Source organism: Patagioenas fasciata, chromosome 3, assembly GCF_037038585.1.
Source record: "Patagioenas fasciata isolate bPatFas1 chromosome 3, bPatFas1.hap1, whole genome shotgun sequence".
Taxonomy (NCBI): domain Eukaryota; kingdom Metazoa; phylum Chordata; class Aves; order Columbiformes; family Columbidae; genus Patagioenas; species Patagioenas fasciata.
In genome coordinates, this window is record NC_092522.1 from 39,706,883 (window position 1) to 39,726,230 (window position 19,348).

At 35.6% G+C, this 19,348-nt stretch overlaps 1 protein-coding gene across 1 annotated transcript in view; it reads right to left on the reverse strand.

Moving 5' to 3' along the window:
- The window catches only part of TTC27 (tetratricopeptide repeat domain 27), a 125,901-nt gene that overhangs the window by 2,909 nt on the left and 103,644 nt on the right, over nt 1–19,348 (reverse strand). The window contains exons 14-19 of the mRNA XM_065835803.2: nt 17,661–17,759; nt 15,883–15,935; nt 11,565–11,730; nt 4,955–5,152; nt 1,350–1,461; nt 648–748 (exon numbers count right to left, since the gene is read on the reverse strand). Of these exons, the coding sequence (XP_065691875.2) occupies nt 648–748; nt 1,350–1,461; nt 4,955–5,152; nt 11,565–11,730; nt 15,883–15,935; nt 17,661–17,759 (729 nt within the window). The remainder of the gene's footprint in view (nt 1–647; nt 749–1,349; nt 1,462–4,954; nt 5,153–11,564; nt 11,731–15,882; nt 15,936–17,660; nt 17,760–19,348) is intronic.

The window sequence follows — 19,348 nt, forward strand, 5'->3', positions numbered from 1 at the left end:
GCTGTGTCTCGTGTTGTAAGAAGAAGGTTAAAATTAGGATAATAGCAGTGCAGAAACAGGTTCAGCTCTTTGGGTGCCTGGCTTTGGAGGCACAACCCAAAAACCCAACATATGATTCAAACATGATGACATTTTTCAATGAATTGGTATCTGAATTGATAAGGTCTCCAAGAAAACCTTATTAAAAGTTATTTCTTTTAATAAATCACTCTGGTTTTGAAAAAAAAAAAAAAACACTTCAAGTGATGCAAAGTAGTCCTGACACATTTTGGTCCTTTCTTTCTGAGACTGCCCTGCTTCCCCCCATGACTGCTCACATAAGGAACAGGTCTCTGAAATGACTGATTTCTTCCCAACATTCACTTCTGTTTGCCTAACATTTTAAGTTAAATTCTAATTTACTCTAAGAGATAGCATTGACATTTTATAGTAGTAGGTTTATTTCAGTCAAAGCCTAGCAGGGAAATAGAAGCCTCCTTAGAACTGGAATCCTTAACAGTGTAGAGATGAACATGCATCTGATTATGTAGTAGGACAGGCAGGTATTATTTGATCTATAAATTACTCAAACCAGAGAAATGCTTTCTGGCAACAGAACAAAGACCTCTAGCTTTCAAACAAAAATTCCTCCTTCCAAACATTCCTACCTTCGCTTTGGATGACAAGCCACGTAAGTTGAGTCGAGCTGAAGAAAGTATCTGCAAAGCTTCCTGATGATTAGATTTGTTCTTGCTGCATTTTATGGCCACTGGAATACAAACACAGAAGAATAGGACCACAAAACAACAAAACATTACCTCTATAGCAACAATCTTTAAACAACATTTAATTAAAAAATCTTGATACCTTCCACAGACGATTTTTTAATGTAATAACCCCAAAATGAAACACAAAGAAAAAGAATGTCATGTAATTTTGAGATGATACCTCTAAATCCAACAGATATGTGTATCCTTCTGAAACACAGATATCACAGGATAGTAAACAGTCTGACTGAGTCTAAGTTTTGTCCATCTCCTGACTGGCACAGTCAATCAAACTTACGTGACGATTTGAGGACTGAGATGAACTACAGATGTATTTTCACTTGCATTATGAAACTGCTAGACCATGAAATTAATTGATTCCATGTTTACCAATCATATATTTACTGACTCATCCAACACAATTTCTGCCTTATTCCAAGTATATTTTTGTATGCACTATCAGGATGCTGTTCTCTATTGGAGGACTCCCAATAGTAGGAGTAAATATAATACGTAAAGTATAACATTATTTTGTTACTAAGCTTAATAAATATTTGCTATACTCTTCATAATTAATAAAAGTTCATTTCAGGTAGAACATACCATGTGCAATCTCTATGGCTCCTTTTACCACTTCCTTAAAAGAAGAAACATCTTTCTCCCAATCACTTGACTGAATTTCACACTTATGTGCCTTAGTAAGACACTGCAGTGACTGCATGGAGGAAAAAAAATGATCAGTACATGAGAAAACAAATTAGGAGACTAATTTAATTTTAAGTATCTATGAAATTAATGCTCAATCCAGAAGATGAATATGTTTTTACTACACTTGATTTCCTGTGAGTTGGAGTAGTGTCCTTCTCTGCAACAGTAAGGCACCAGCTGTAACACAGATGTTCTTCACCAATATTGCATCTCAAGTACGAGATGCATATAAAGTAACATGTGGCTAATTTTTATCTTTTAAAAATCTGTCTAGACTGATGGATGTGACCCGTGTTTGCCAAGTCACCATAATTAAATACACATGAAAGAGGGAATAATATTTGTACTTGTACTTTGAACAGCAACTTTGTATCTAAAAAATTTATAACTGAATACATCAAAGCTTTCTTTCTCTATATGTATTCTTGGCAAATAATGTATTTTACAGGCACAGCTATTAGCTGCCATAATGCTCTGGATCTCAGTGTGAACAGGAAAAAGAAATGTAAACAATATGGAAGTAGGGTGCCATTAAGAAAAAAAAAAAACAACATGAAAAATTTAAAGCTGAAGAAATTAATTTTTGCTTTTGACTTTTGTTTTATTTCTACAACATCAGAAATACAAAACAAATATCAATATATGCCAGGAGTTACACGGCTTGGTTCAAGGATAACACTTCAAACTTTTTTTTAAAAGAGTTTAAATATCATATAAAAAATAAAAAGCTTTCAATGCGGTATATGTACATGAGCACAATAAAGACTTCTGATTGCTGAACAAAGATTAAAACTGGGAGTTGTCACCCCAGAAGCTTCTACCTTCTCTCTCACACCAGAGCTCTAATCACTATTGCACAGGCGACTGAACTGCTCATGCTGCTGTAAATTGCATTAAAGGTGTATTAAGTCAAACCAGATACAATTTTTTTTTTTCATAATAACCTAGGTTATAACTGGGAGTAGTTCTGGGCAGCAGAGGCAAGAACTTCCAAGAGGAGGAACAACAGTTTTTGGAGCAGTCTGATTTCAGTCTGCACGTGTCTGAGTCAGAGCAGCAAATTAGGGGGGTTTTGCTGACAGATGTCAGGGAGCGGAAAGAATTCAAAGTCTTGTGCGCTGTTTGTTTGCACTTCTGGAACCTGGATTTACCCTGGAAGGAAAGAGTTACTAGCTGGGGAAAGTTCAAGGAACAGAAGGGTTTCATAGCCTGGGTATGGATCAGCAGGAAACTTGAAGTTTGGAAAGATTCCTTAGTGGGAAAGGGGTAGACGGGACTGCATTCAGCATAGGAAAGAATGAAGTCCTGAATGAGGTGGCAGGTTGGATACAAAAGAGTGTAAGAGTAAATATATGCTAAGTTAAAGAAAAAAACCTCACAAACCCAACACTTCAATGGTTCTACACTCCTAACTCGAAAACCCTGTCTGACTTTGATTCAATTTATAAAGTGCTGTTGTGAATTGTAACCGTAGCCTGTAGTGGTTAATGGCACCAGATATGGCAGCAGAGCAGAAAGGTAAAAAAATCAACCACCAACCTACCCATTACAATAGCCAGACATAAAAGCTTGTTCTTTCAAATTCAATGTTAGGAACAATATTGGTTAAATATAATTAAATCTGCACTAAATAATGTATAACCTTATGGAATAAAAGTCAAACCCTACATTTGTAAGGAAGTACATGACACTGTGATAGATCTGTTCCCATCTCTTTGTCCTATGATGTTGCAATATAGGAAATAATGCCCTTTCAGTATTCACTGACCTTTTGCATAATAAACGTGGGTGGAAAACCGCTATGATACATCTAGAATTTTTCTACAGACAGTTATGTTCACTTATTATCTGACTGACACATGATGGTGCTTGTGGCAGTGAAGCCAATAAATATTGGTTTTGAACATTTTTACTTTAGAATATGTCATAAGAGAAGCTACCAGTGATTATCTAGCGTGTTGTAAATTAATTTTTACGCTGTGAATTAATATATGCTGTGCCTGTAGGCAGTTTTGTTATTTCATGATCTATATCTATCATACCGTAATACCAGGATACTTGGATACACACGTAAGCACACCTGAAGTACTCATAAACATTCCATTTTGCAGGGCAAGCTAGACAATAAGTGTGTTCCATAACCAGTCTGACTAGGAAACACAGTTAAAATCCTGTCTTCGCTACAAATTGAAACCACGTTTTTAACTGGGTTAGTGAAAAATACTGTGATGTAACCAGATTCTGAAACAATTACATTTATAGTATAGACAGGGCCTCTGCTACTTCACATGTCTGAGTAAGAATTTGAGGATATATCACAGGATATTGCAGTGTCTGTATTTCTGAATTCTAAAAAAGGCCAAATCCCTTTTATTATTCAGCTGTATAGAAAAACAGAGAAGGAAAAAAAAGGAGGATTTGGAGGTATAGGGGCCACCAGCAATGACAAAACAAGGCATTTCACAGGGCAAAGTATAAAGACGAAGACAATGAGCAAGGCCCAGATAATTATAAGTTTAACCCTACATGCATACAATTTGTAGGCCCAACCACCTGTGTAATATGCTTGACATCAAGCAACAAGCAATCCTCCAGACTGACGTTCCTGCCCAGGCCAAAGGGACACCCCTGTTAGGAAACATACACTGACCTTGTGCATTTTCAGCTTCAGTGAAGATCTGATAACCCATAAGTGTTTTTGGAGTGTGCAAGACTATCTGAATTTTGGCAATTTAATACCAAATGCAAAGCACACTCCAGCATACAACAAAGCAAACAATTCTAAGCAGAGCAGAATAGTTATTTTGAAAATGCGTTTAACTTGATTACCTGGGAAGTGGTAGGAACAAGAGATGAAAGTTAACGTTGCCAAACCAGAGACTGGTAAATAGAAAACCAATCAGGTTCAGCAGATTAAGAATCAAATAGCATTGTTCAATTCCATTTTAAACTAAGTGAGGACAAAACACTTTTACTCTGGGAACTCTAACTGTGGTATAAACTGTCTTAAATATATTTCCCTTTAATGACTGCAAAGAAGAATATAGATGGTTTATGATGCTACTGGATCACGCCATTAAGATCCACTTTTTTCCACAAGCTGCAGTATCTTGTCTTGCAAATCAAATATTCCAATTTAAAAAAGCAATAAAAAACCCCATTAGATTCTAGTCATCAGATTGCTGTCAAGAAAAGCTTCAGATTACAAATCCAAGACAACGCACACATGCTGTGATAGGATGTTTTAAAATGAAATGCTGATAAAATAGAGCAATTCTTTGAAAATCCACAAAAACTGATGTAAAACATCTTGCTTCTGTTAGTTAATAAAAATGTGTGCTGTAGGACCACGAAAAGCAGAAGATAAGCTTACAGAAACATTACAGCAAAACACATCTGGAACAAAAGCATGTCACACTACAGCACTATAGTTTATTAGAGAACAAAAAGGTTGCACCATAAGTGTGTATCCATAAAAACATACCACGCAATGCATTTACCTTTTCGATATCTTCACCACTGTCATTTTGTCCATTTCCATAAAGTTGGGCATAAAGCCGCCAGATTTCCCCATCATTTGTCACTCGTGAAGTCACTCTGCCCAAAAGCTCTTGCAATTTCCCCTTCAAACCACTTGCTAACTCTCCAGTGCGATCACCCATACCATCCACTACTGCTCTCACCAGAATAGCCAGCACCTTAAAAAAGCAGCAGGAAAGAGATTTTATTTCAACTCAAATCAACACCAGTATGCATAATGATATCTGTAGTATCTGGTCTCTATTAATGATTCAGTATAATACAAATGTAGTACCATATGACAAGTATAGAATTACATTATTAGGACAGTAATTATAAAATATAAAGTATTAGGGAAGTAACTCAACTAATTTAAACCCCATCTATAAGATTCTATGGTTGGTGAAGATAAAGAGGCCAAAGAACTAAGACAGAAATTTGGGTTACTGGGACAGGCTAGTGTGAAAAACATCGGTATAGGAAATTGTGGCAGTATCATAAAGATATTTTCACCTTATAATATGGTTCTATAATAAAAAGATGAGTCAACAGGTTGAATCAGATTAATTCAGGTAACAGAAGACATTAGCATTTACAGGACCTCTAATTAATTAACTGCAGAAAATTGAAAGATGTGTAGTGGATGAGATAGGAAAGTAGAAGGCAACCGAATACTACCCTGGGAAACTCTGTGTTTAACACACTTTGGTGAATTACTAGTCAGGTCATTTCGATGAAGCTTTTTACAAGTACTCATTTAACATCCTTGCCTTCTCAGTCACTGGCTTGAGAAGGTGGCATCTGTGCTGCAGAAATGCTGAACGCTTGCAGCTGCTGGCAAATTCAACGGGAGTTGGGCTTTGCATGTCTGAAATGCTACATAATAACCAAGTGTCCCAAAAAACACATGAGTCTTTGTGTCCCAAAACAGACACAGAACTAGAGAACAGTTTTGCTGTGCCTCAGTTCCTTCTCAGTAAAAGGAGAAACAGTAAATGTAAATCAAGACACTGAATCATGCGGTGAACTAGAAGAAAATAAACCCCAGAAAACTGTGGCTTCTTAAGTGAGAACTACGTGTCCTGTGTAGCGCATAAGACAGAGAGATTGAGGAAGAAATAATTACAAAAACAAAACAGAAGTGTTGTAAATTTTGTATTCAAGATACTTGCCAGTAAAAGGTACACCAACACCTTCCTGCTGATGCTTCCTAACTTGTGAGACTATTATTTGGCAACTTCAATGCTTCACCATTTTTGTCCATGTGATATCAATACTTACAATGAAATCACATTAATAGCAATATTAATAGGAGTAATAAAACCAGTTTCAAAGATGCTGTGTCAATAGCCCCAAACCACATAAAAATACCACTGCTCTAGGAAAAGCAAGACAGAGGTGCATCCTTACAAACCGAGTTCACTGGCACAAAGTAAGGTAAAAATGACGACAGTATCAAAGTATTAATATATTAAACTTAAAATGAAAACGTATCAAGTTTTATATTTGTGATATCTCAGTTTCCTAAAAAAACTTTTCTTCTCTAGAATGACTCAATTACCATGCATCTCAAGAATTAATTACTGAGTTTTTTCAGATATTGTAAGGCTTTGGCAAAAAACACCATATAACTAAAAATGGCTGATGATGTTATGAAACAAATCTATGTAACAGAAAAAGTGAAAAAAATACACATCTCCCTGGTATCTTTTAATAATCAATATGAAATCATAGCAGCATTTGAACATCAGCTAAAGAGCCCCCGCCACCCCCAAAACCATAAGAGTATAACCCTAAAGTGGCTGTTTGTCTTTCCTGTTAAAGAGCTCAGCTTTTCACATAATACAAAATGTGATCAACTACTAATAGTCCAAAAGTTCTGAAATTCATATCGCATACATCATTTAGGATCTAAAGGACTAAGACCCAGCATGAAATGAATTAAGTCTTCTATAATGATTTGCTAGAAAAACACCAGCAAGTATTGATATTACTACAGCATTGTTATTAAAAACCCAAACCAAACAACAACAACAAAACCAGAAACAAAACACAAAAACAACAACAACAAAATATTCACAAACCAAAACAAAACAGAAAAGAGGTTTAAGAAGAGACATCAAACTACATTTTCTTTTGGAAAGGAAGTAAAACTGGTCCTGAGGATTCATACATACACGTATGACTCTTCTGTTTCTCAGATTAACAAAACTGTTACTCAAAGTCCAAAACACTAGGTCACATGAGTATCGTTTGGAGTTATCAAGAGTTTTAAAGCAAATGATATTTTGTTTGCATGTGAAAAAAAAATGGGTTTCTTCAGTCAGAAGGATTTAGCAACTTAAAGATAAGGTGTATTCCTGTGGAGTTCAGGCTTTGCTTACACTTTCATCGTAATAATATATCTTTTTTATAATTCATCATGTAAGCTTTAGCACTACAGCAGTTAAAATAAAGCTAGTGTGAAAGCCCGGATTAAAGGGGTTCATTAAACACTGATGAATCATTAACACTACTTGGCTGTGCCCAGCTGTTAAGTAAGCTATTTCAAATTGCAAGTGAATTGTGCTAATCAGCAAAAAGTATTAGCAGTGTAACGGAGCTTTCAATTTTAGATAGTTGTCTTGAGTGTTAAATTTTAATTAATATCTTTGAGACATTTCAAACTGTGATATATACTAAACTACTAAAGTAATGCTCTGTTGCCCAGGATCGCACACATGCAGCAGATTGCATTTGGTTTTTTTTTTAATTAATTGGGTTCCATGTGACCACTGTAGAGTGAGTTTGTGTTTAGGATGATATCACACCACCTGCATTCCTCCTCCTCCTTTGTTTTTGTGAATAATATGTGTTTACTAAAAACTGAACAAAAACCACTACAGGACAAAACCTTAGACACAAACCAAATAATTTTAAAATGCTGTGCTTGCTATCAGTTACTCTCATTCCACAATTCTTCTCCAAACAGCTCCTTTAAGATAAAACTCACTGGTCAAACCATTTTTAGAAGTTTCTCTAAGACTAGTTAAACTTGACATCACTCTAGTACGAAAAGAACCTTTAAGACACCAAACCCAAAATGACAAATCTGCAATATATGAGGTCTCCCTATGCCCCTCCCAAAATAAAGCTTTATTATAAAGACAATTCTCATTCGTGAGCTACTGAAAAGAAAGAGGGCTCCAAAAAGTATTAACTGCTATCCTCGCTCCTCAAAATCCCCTTGGAATATGCTCTTACAGCCTTTTACTAGAAATAGTCTGGCAACATGAAGCACCGAAATGAGGGTGGTATTTGATGGAAAGGGTAACAGAAATCTTTGCTAGATTCTCAAGAACACAAAATTGCAGAAAGGAACCATTTGTCCATCTTTCTGAATTCATAGTTTGACAGCACAGGATGAAGATCTGGTTTCTGAAAGCAATGTAGCAAAGCAGCTTAATAACTTTGTTATTCACAGAACAGCAGTTAACCAAGTAAAAAAGATTGCCTGCCTCCTCAAATAAGCACACGGTACAAAGTAATGTGATTAGCAGTTGCAGAAAGCTTTCAGATACATTCACCACCTCAGATGAATAATCAGAGACTAAACTAATGAGTACAACAGGCAAGGCTTTTCTCCTTGGGTGCTTTCTAGTGACTGGTCTACCAGCTAAAACTATAGAGAATCCAGTGAGCTTGATCTTTTATTACATAACATCTACATTAAAGGTTTTCAAGGTGCATTTCTCAGTAGGTTCATGAACATTAAAAGGAATATGGAAATTCGTAGAATTCTAAGAACCAGTAAGGAAAGTAAGAAAGTATGCTTATGACTTTATAAGGGGAATCCTAAGAAGCTGAGGCTTTTGAAAGTATGTCATTTGCTGTAACCTTTAATTGCACTGCTGCTCATTTATAAAGAGCCCTTCAGTTTTTCCTTTTTGAATTCTGTCTGCATAATCTGTACATACATATCTTCAAGCCTCATAACATCCTAATCTCAGAACCTGTGCCACAAGGATGACATCGTTAAATAATTAGAATAGCTCAGATGCAAAATTTCCCAAAGCTGCATTCTGTATTCAGAAGTCTCGCACAAAAAGACAGCAATGGCCTAACAAAAAAAAACCAAACAAAAAAAATCACACATGAAGACTGGAATGCCTCACTGTTATTAGAAGAAATTACTGATTTACGAATAACTGCATACCATGCTGAAATAAAAGAATCTGATGGAACTACACAAACCAAGGACATTTCAAATTATATATTCAATTGCACACTCTTACTGATGGATTCAGTCTCACAAGGGGTATTCTGCAACAACAATGATGCTAAAAGTGATTTTTTTTTTCCCTCTCTTCCTTCTTTCACAAAAAGCTGGAATCAATGACTTGTTTCTTGCTGTCCTGTGCATATTTATTTTTCTTGATTTTTAAATTCCTACCTTATTTCTCACCACTGTGTCATCTAGCTTAGCAGTCTATCAATTAAACCTACGTCAGCCACAAATACTAAATATGACTTGAGAGAAGATCATACTGTATTGCATGGGAACAGAGGTGTATGGTTCCACTTACTCATGCTCCTGATTTTACTTTGTTAAAACACAATTGCACAAGAGGGTTATAGAGCATCTCTATTTAATACAGGCCCATTGACAAATAGGAGAGGCTCAGAAATTAATAGTGAGTTTTGCAAACAATCTCAGCAGAAGCTTTTAGTTTTATGTGCTTTTTTTTTTGTTTTGCTGCAGGACTTCTCTTCCTTGTAAGTTTATTGATTAAAGCCTTTCTGAAATTCTTTAATCAGGCTCTGATGTTTTTCTCGGCCAACTAGCAAATTCCTTCTAATTGAGGAAACTGAATTAGAAGTTATGATTAAATCCATAAAGCACTTTACATATCAGAAGCCAAAGTTAAAATTAGGAGGCAAAAAAATTAGGATATGTAGCATATATATACACACACACACATATATATCACCTTCTGTAAAATGATAATTATTATATTATACGTTATATCACATATAACATATAATGATATAATATTACATTATATCATATCATATTATATTACATTATATTAAATATTATATGTAAAATGATAATAAATTATAAAAAGTTGTATGAGAACAAGAGAAAAAAAAAAGTTATACAACAAACCCAGAAATTTATTGCAAGAAACATCCCCAAACTTTTTAATAAAATATCCTACATAAAGTTTGACAAAACACACTAATAGGAGTCTGTATCATCTTGAAATATCTAATGGACAAATACATGTAGAAAGTTATATTCTTTGTCAGTTGTCAATCTGATTAAAATAATACAGTAGACCACCTCTAAAAATGTTATTTAAATTATCAATTGAAATTAAAAAAAAAAAAAAATTCAAAAAGGTCAACCATCTGCAAGACATTCCATGAATAAACACACAAGCCCCAGCAGTACCACAATATTGTAGCTGCCAAACACACTAATCTTTACCAAATATAAGGCTATTTTCCATAGATACTTTTTAGGGCAAAGAGAGTTTGAGACCTTTTAATGTTCAGCCATATCAAACCCCAAACATTTTATTCATACAGAATGTTATCCTGTGCACGGCTAGCTTTATATTATAGTAGTAAGCATTGTACTTACGTAGAATTTGTTATTAAAAAGTGATCTGAAAAAAAGTTTTTAACATCCCCATCCCCCCTTGAACAAATGAGATGTTTCCACAACCATAATTAATTCTGTTTTCCCTCCTCATCATTGGACTCAAATTCTCAATGTTTAGGAGAACTACTTTTCATCTTTTTATTGGATAAAAAGAGAGACATACTTCTGGGATCAACAACCACCAGCAGCTGGGTCCTCTCATGCTGGTACTACACACAAAGTCCCTAAGAGCTCATTAGCTGTTCAACCAGGTCCATGAAAAGCAAAGGCTTTGGGAGATGTTTCACTACTCTGCTTAGGGATACTTTGGCTTGCCTTTCCCATTTACCTTGCTATTTTCACTGAATATATAGAACCCTGCTTGGATAGGACTGAGTTTCAGGCAAGGTAACATTGCAATTGAAGCTGTTAAAGGTGGTTCTCCTGTGCTTATCCAGAGGGTACATTGACACAGAAGTGAACTGAACTGAACTACAGTGAAAGATGAGTAAAATAGCTACTTTACATTGCAATGCATTCAATCTATGAAACATAACTCACTTTCAAAGGCTCATTTGTAGATTTTTCAAACACATGGGTAAAGCTTAACTTTCTTTAAATTAAATAATATATAGTGTTTCTGATACTAAGATATGCAGGAACGATTGTGTTTTTTTTAGGGATAGATCTTAAAACTGCAAGGCTCATTATTTGTCCTTCCGCAAAATCTAAGGCAATCTGGATGCAAAGGTTTCCCTTTCTGTCCATTTTTATTTTAAATACCTAGGTCTTGCTGAGTCTGGATCTCAAAAAATTAGATGGCTACATAACTTCACTGGTACGTGTACTGTCATTACAGATACCATTATCAGGAGAAATCTCTCCATGTCACACAAATAAAATTAATGATGGCTAAAAATCATCCTAAAATTAAAGATGACTTAAGATGAAAGCTTTCTCACCTGTGTATCCTTGTACTTTTCTCTTAAGTCCATAAGCCGGTGATAAGCTTTAATTGCTTCTGAAAACTCCCCAACATCTGTACTGGTGAGAAGATAGTTCTCCCATATTTGCCAGTGCTCGTAGTTGCACTTGAGAGCTTCTTGAAGGGTTCGGAATGCTTTGATTCTAATCGGTAATAAAAAAAGAAGAGCCTATATTAAAGATTTAATATGGAAGATTTCTGTATTAAAAACAGTTGGCATTGTATCAACTAAAAAGCTGCTTATTTAAAAAAAAAATGGTTTGGAAAACAGTGCAATGTAAACGTTATTGTTCATAATTTACAATACTGATAATTCCTTAATCTCTCTTGCCAATTACTTTCCATCAGTTCACTCCACAGTACACTCTGTAGAGCCTGAACTAGGTGATTCCTACGTTAGCTCTCATAATTACATTTAGACAAAAAATCATTATAATTGTGCCATCTATTTCATTATTTTCTTTTCTGAATTTTTAACTGGGACCATGAGAAAACAATCCCACTCATGCTGCAGTTGTAACACCCATTAAAAAATTAAAAACCACTGAGTTCCTGGCAGATACATAATGATATTGACTCATTTTGTCACAACAATAACAGTTTTTCGTGATTTATTTTTAACATTTGCACATGGTGAACATGCATACCCCTTGCAGAGAAGCCCAGCATTTTCAGCATTTTTTCTTATGCCAGCTGGAAGCTTTACTTCCACTCTCTGTTCCCTGACACCACACTGCTGTGTGTCAGAAGTGGCCCCAAACACTATTAGGGTCCTTCACCAAAGGTGCTGCCTAGTTAACTATTTCACAGTGGCAGGAGAAAGTCTTGTGGAATAAAGGTGGACAGAAAAACTAAAAGGTCACTATCAAGTTGGGAGGCATCTTTACTTTTTCATATGGATCCACTGCAGGCAACTGTTTACCATTCCCTTATTCAAGGAGATAAGTAATGGCATTCTCTGGTAAGGAACATAAGACGGTTTGGCCAAATCGAGAATTTGGGCTGAAAGCAGCTGACCTACCGTTTACATTGACATAACCTCCTGCAGAACATGAAATCAATGCTTCCAGATAAGAAGAAGAGGGAGGAAGAAGTCTTAATGCAATCTGAAGCATATGTTGCTAAGGTCTGGGTGCCTAATGTTTAAAGCTGTCTAAAGTTTCAGTAAATATGAAACTAAACAAAAGTTTCCCAGAGAATCAGAATGATACGGTTCTTTGGACTTGAAGCTTACTCTGAGCTGGACAGTCATGATATGTAGAAAAAACACAGAGGAATAAATTCTTCTAAATGAAAACTTGAAACAGCGTTTTCCCAGGCTGGTAAAAATATTCCTAAATCTCTTCTTAATAAAGATAACATAAAGATGGCTTGTTATCAAAATTTGCAGTTCACTTGCTCTATTGTTTGAGTGAGTTCCTAAAAGTGCTGTCTTTCAAGAAAGACAGTTCAAATAAATTGTTGGTTGAGTTTCAAAAAGAGGGTCCAGGAGAGCATAAATATCCCAGCCAGGAAAAGGGAATGTCTGACTAGTGGATCAGGCCATTGAAAGTTTGGAATTGCTGGGTCAGGCAAAACTGTAAATAACTGCCATGGTATTAAAAGAGTTACCATATATATGCAAGAGAGCTGACTGATAGAGCGAAATTATTGAAGGAAAACAGGTCATTTGGCAGAGCTGTGGCAGAACAGCCCACAAGCAGGATCTTTCCAAGTTCACCCCCCTTTTTCTCTCTCTTCTGATATACTGATGTATGTGGTGCTGTCAAGTAAATGTGCTAACAGTTAGGTCTCTTCCACCATTAACAGTCTTAGTAAGGGATTTCAGACCCTGATTTTGATAGATTATATTAGAAAAGCATAGAGACCTGCTCCTTCCCCTGTGGATTTTGCTACAATTGAAGCTGGGATCTGCCACAGCTCTTTCACAGGCTGGAAGATGCTCTGGCTGACCGATGTACCCCAGTCACCTTGAGAAACTGTTTCTGAAACTGCTCTTCAACATCCGCAGGATTAGCCTGTATGATCTCCCTCACCTTCTCAAAAAAGTTAATAACTTATCGGGGGGCAGATGCCAATCAAATGGAACTGTGAAATGTAGCCAAGATACCAAAGGGATGGGATGGAAATCACAATCCTCAAATCATCATTCTTGCTATGCTAATAAAGTCCTCTAGGTTCTCAAAACAAACCTCCTATATATTTAATAACTCATACAATGATGGAGTTATCCTTAACCAGGACAACAGTTAAACCAATTCATATATAATCAGGAAACAGCAGTCAGTATCTGTGTGTCATCCTGTCTTGGAAACGAAGAACCTTTCACTCAAAGGGGAGAGGGCCAGTTGCAGTCTGCACTGAGAAATACAAGATCTAGATCTCAAAGGCCTCTTGGCACCCAAAGAAGTTTTTCTGGTAAACTGAAGAGGAGAGTCTGTTTTCATCACAATTAATTTTTCTGGAGGAAATTAAGAATAGACAAAACTTGTGGTCTCTTAAAAAGTAAACAAGCCCAAAAACCAACAAAACCCCTTTCATTTGGGTGTCAATAAGTTGTTTGTGTAAACTTTTCAAAAAGACTTACACATTTTATGCATCTGTTGTCTGAGACTCTACGCCTTACTCAAATGCACCAGAAATCTTGGGCGGGACTGATTTAAGAGCCTGGTTGGAGTAAAGCTTGATTTTAATGAGGGAGCAAAAGACAACAAGTAACTTAAATATATTTTTCCTTTTTTTTTTTTTTTTTTTTTTTTTGCCAGCTAGAAGGCTTGAAAAATAAGAATTTACACTACCACCAAAACTGCCCTTCCCCCCCCAAATAAATTATGTTGAAATGCACTACTATGGATCCTCTGTTTTGAGATTGGGATAAAATAACTCACACACAGTCTTGATCTGTAAGTGACCACACAAATAATCAAAGCAGTTGCTATTCCACAGCAAATACAGGGCAGACTCAGCTATCAGCATATAATACTGACTTCAGAATTCCTCTACACATATTTCTCTCTCGTGTGATTCCTGTGGGAAAAAAAACCTTGGAAACATGCACCCCTTTACCGCTTTTGACAAAATATCAAACAGGTCACAAGTTTTGTATGTAATTAGCATGTTAAATCACAAGTGTAGATTAAAAATATCAAATTAAACCAATAAAGTGAAAACTCATCATTCAGTAGTTTCTCAGCCTTGTAGTAGATGAACAGGCAGAAAAAATATTTGGATTAAAGACACTTTCATGAAACAAGCATAAGCCAGTACACTGAGCATCTGACATACCCTTTTGAACTTTATGCACATGCAGTCTAAGACAAAAAATTGGGCATCCTCAAGGCACCGCTGAAGATGAAAGGAACTACTGAAAAGGTAAAACAGGCTCCTGATTTCTATTACCTTTTAGTCCTGAGTAGTTAATTCTAACTGTCATTTTCTCCTGTATCCTGCTCCCATTAGCATATCAAATCATCTCTTGAATCCATTTATGATATTACTTCCCACATTTCCTTAGTATATTTACCAGTTTACCTTTTTAATGTAAATTTACTACTATTTTTCTCTTTTTTTCCAGTTTACCGCCTGACTACATAACCATATAAATTGATGCCATATTTTGAGTAAGGTTTTAAAAAAATTATCTAGTTCTTTTGTTTCCTTCTCAGAGGAAAAATTATAATGTGAAAATTCTTCTCAAAGATTAAGTTCTTTCAGGTATTCTGTGTCTACAACTAACTTTTATTGCATTGAGTTGAAATACAAAATAAGAAACACAGTCCATTTAGGTCAAAGCTTCTTATACTAATGGTTAATTTGAATGGAAAAGAACAAGTGAGCTAGTGTTTGCATGGATCTCCATCTGCTTTTGCAATATAAAAAATAAACTGCCTGTTTTTTCCCTTAAAGCTACATGAAATTAATGTAGTATGAATTGACATTGGTCTGAATATATAGTTTGCTTGAAATGGATGCATCTTTTTAAGTTCACAGTCAAATTAGTTTCCAACTTTAATATGAATGTTTTGCACTGGTTGTACTTACTACATCATAAATACTTTTAATAAGAAAAAATGTAGAGTGAGGGGTTGCTACTTTTATAAAGCTTATGAAACACTATTTCCTGAAAAATGAAATAAGTTCTCAATGATCCAGCCTGGGAGAGAGAACTGAAGGGATAAGAAATACAAAAGATATGGTAACCACATTATAAGAATAAAAAATCTCAACATCAAAAAAAGGAAATCCCAATTATTTATTTTTGAACCAGTATTTTCTAATCCTATTGAAGTACTTACTTTTGCTTTAATCTGATATAAGCAGTTGATAAATTGTTCCAGGCCTCAGCATTCTGTAATGATAAAGGAAAAGTATAAAAAAATTTCACTTATATTATGCTTACTTGGTAAAAATACATAAATGAAACTACTGTGAAATATCAATTTTGTTAATCACACATATAAACACATATTTGCTACAAGGCAGTCAAAAGATCACATTCATTTAGAAATTACATTAAAATAGAAATACATAAATATTACTGACTACAGCAACAATCCGGTATGTAAATATCAATTAACTGCCTTCTGGTTGGCATACACTAAGTCAGCTCTTGGCTTCAGTTTAAACTGTAAACAGGCATCCTCTTCTGGATCTGGCTGGTATGGCTGGTGAGGTCAGTGCTCCCAGCACCTCATCACTTTTCACTATCTGGAGATTACTTACCTGCACTGCTATAGTAGTGGAAAAAACTATCTGAATGTCCCCTAATGCACCTCAGGCAAAGCTAAGAGGGTCAGTTCCAACAACGTTTATCAACTGTTTTAGCTGAAAAGGGTAACTGAGTGCTCAGATAATCTTTCCTCTGGTAAAATCAGCAGAGTCACGAACCGAGATGATCCTGCCCATCACCTTATGCTCCTGTAAATTTGAAGCTGCAACAATGACTTCAGCAAAGTGACAGCCAGTAAAAATTTGAATGCAATGAAATGTACCCTGGTAATGAAGGCTATCCTCAGGCTTAAGGAGCATTTAAATTGTGTTGGGAAACGTTTTTGAGGCTTAATTCACAAAAACAGTCATTACATTGCTGTAGTTCATTGTATAAAAGTAGGTTTCACCTCCATAACTGAGAGCAAGCCCAGCATCGTTCACTCACAAAAGAAAAATCACTTAACCCACTGAGAAGTCAGTTGGCTTATTCTTATGAATACAATCAAATACAGGCCACAGACAGATAAGTGGAAATTTTAGTGTCTCTACTTGGAAGTAACTCTACTGTACTGAAACAAATAGTATGAATACACAAAGTAAAAATTCCAGTTAAATACAGGGCTGTCTGTATGTACATTTTCCCCCCAAGTTATTTAATCTTACTAATAAAGAAAAACTAATACTCTCTCACCTTTCATTGACCTCTCACTCTTTTCCCCAAAAGAACGAATAATAGTTTCTACCAAGTAGGTGGCATTAACTCTAAGCGAGCAACATGCTGGCAGTCTGGCCTTGTGACAAAAGTACTGCCAGTGCATTCCTGAGGGGTAAATCCAGCTGACACCTCTGCTATCTCAATGCACAGTCACACTCAAATAGCAACATTGCACATGTGCTTGCCTCAAGCATCCTGAAAAACTGGCTAAGAGTTCTGTTTTGCTTCTGCTCATGAATGATACAGTTATATATTTACCTGTCACACCACCACTTATTTGACTTGCTTTTCAAGAGAATTTGATTACTTACAGAACTAAGTATTTTAATTCATTTTTTTTCGGTTTATCTCTTTTGCACTCCTCACAGCCCACTCATTCCCTTTTCTCTGTTTTACCAATGTGTGCAAACATAAATTTCTGCTCATCATATTTTAATATTCACATATGCATACTTGGACAAAGTTACGGATTGGGCAAGTATTTTTATGATGTCTCATGACAAAAATATATCCTTCATGCACAAGTTTCATTTATTCAAGGGGCTAAGGTTTAAACAAGTTTTTCATTATTGCTTTGCTCGTTTATAACGAAAACATCCTTGTTACTCTTAGATAAGCCATTTGAATCACTTGTTGAAAAGTACATACATCTGGTTCCAATGTCACACAGCGCTGAAATGCTTTGGCAGCACCTTCGTAGCCTTCTAAAGCAATGTATGCGCAGCCCAAGGAAAACCATACACCTAACTGGAGAGAAAAAAAATGGATGATTACACACATACACATGCACATTTCTGCACAACAGAGACAATTTTGCTTGGATGCTCAAACACATAATAGTCTTGTTGATTTTACCTGATATTCAGCTATTGTAATAGTATTGCATTGGTATAAACAATATATTCCACACCGAATATAGGGAAAAGTTAAGTTCAAAGTTTTAATGAATATGGATAACAAAAGGTGTTGGCTACATAAAGACTACTTCACCATACGTGAAATGCTATTTAATAGAACATTTTCATTTAGAGAAGAAAGTGATAGCTATTTATAGGTTTGCATATTTTGCTTTAACTTGTGAAAAACCCACATTCACTTTATAGTATTACATTTAGGCCAAATGGTAAATGCTAGGAAATGTATTTCAAGAAAATCACATTTTACAAGAAACATTTTTAATGACTGAATGCGAACACTTGAAAATTATAGCTCTCTCTACTTGTCAAAATATCAGTCTTCTCTAGTTTATAATGCAATGTTTAGAGATAGAAATGTACTTAAATAATGCCTTGTGTAGAGAACAGAACTTTACCAGTTGGATAATCTTGAATTGTAAGTCCTTGGTTATAAAAACCAAATACCTCTCATCCATACAGATTAAATATATCAGATACAGGCATAAATTACAGCAAATCAAATATGTATTCTCACAGTTCTTCAACAGCAAGTTCCTGATTTGCCACATATTTCTCAAAGAGTTGCAACCTAAGCAGTACTACCTTTTAGAAAAGCTCTGTAATTCAAAAAAGTATTAAATCCCAAGTACATTCACAGAACATTTTGTGACAGCATTATACTGTTCAAATGTATGCAGTCAAAATCAAACAGAGCACTTTATAATGTGATGCAAGATCGTTCCAGGTAGTACTCCCTACTGCAATGAGCTCAACAATTTCTCCATTCTAAATACAAAGGTAAAAAACATAGATTTTCTTGGGAAATTTTTTGAGAGAAGGAAAAAGGTTGGGAAGACCAAGATGGAAAAATAAGTTACATTAACTCTAATTTACATTGCACAACAATGTGTTACTGTTCAAGATGTCTGATTAATCTTTATATCCTCTTGTGTTTTTGGGCACTAGTTTTGAAGCAAGCAATTCTTATAACTCAGGTTCTTTGCAGGAAACCATAATGGCTATTGAAACACAAAAATGTTAACTTAAGAAACATTTGCAAATCCAGGATTTTACAGGGTTGAGGATAAAGCTGTTGGTTCATATGCAAGGAGCTTCTGTCTCCATTGATTAATTACAGACTCTGTAGCAGATATTTTTGCAGTTCTCTCCAGATCAGACTCATTTTTTGTCTCCGAGACCCAACTTAAAATCAGTAACAAGATTTACCTGCTATAGAGCTTGTAGTTAATCTGCCCAGCATACAAATGCATGAGCTTCACCCCTGTCAGACTTGGCACCCCAGTGGACAGTCTTCAGGATATCAAGAAAAGAACTGAACAAGCTTGGCAATAAAGAAACCCTTTTGCATCAGGGGTGTATGTGGGATGGCTGACCCTCAGGGCATATGGATGTATTAATAGGTGAAGACAGAACTGCCAG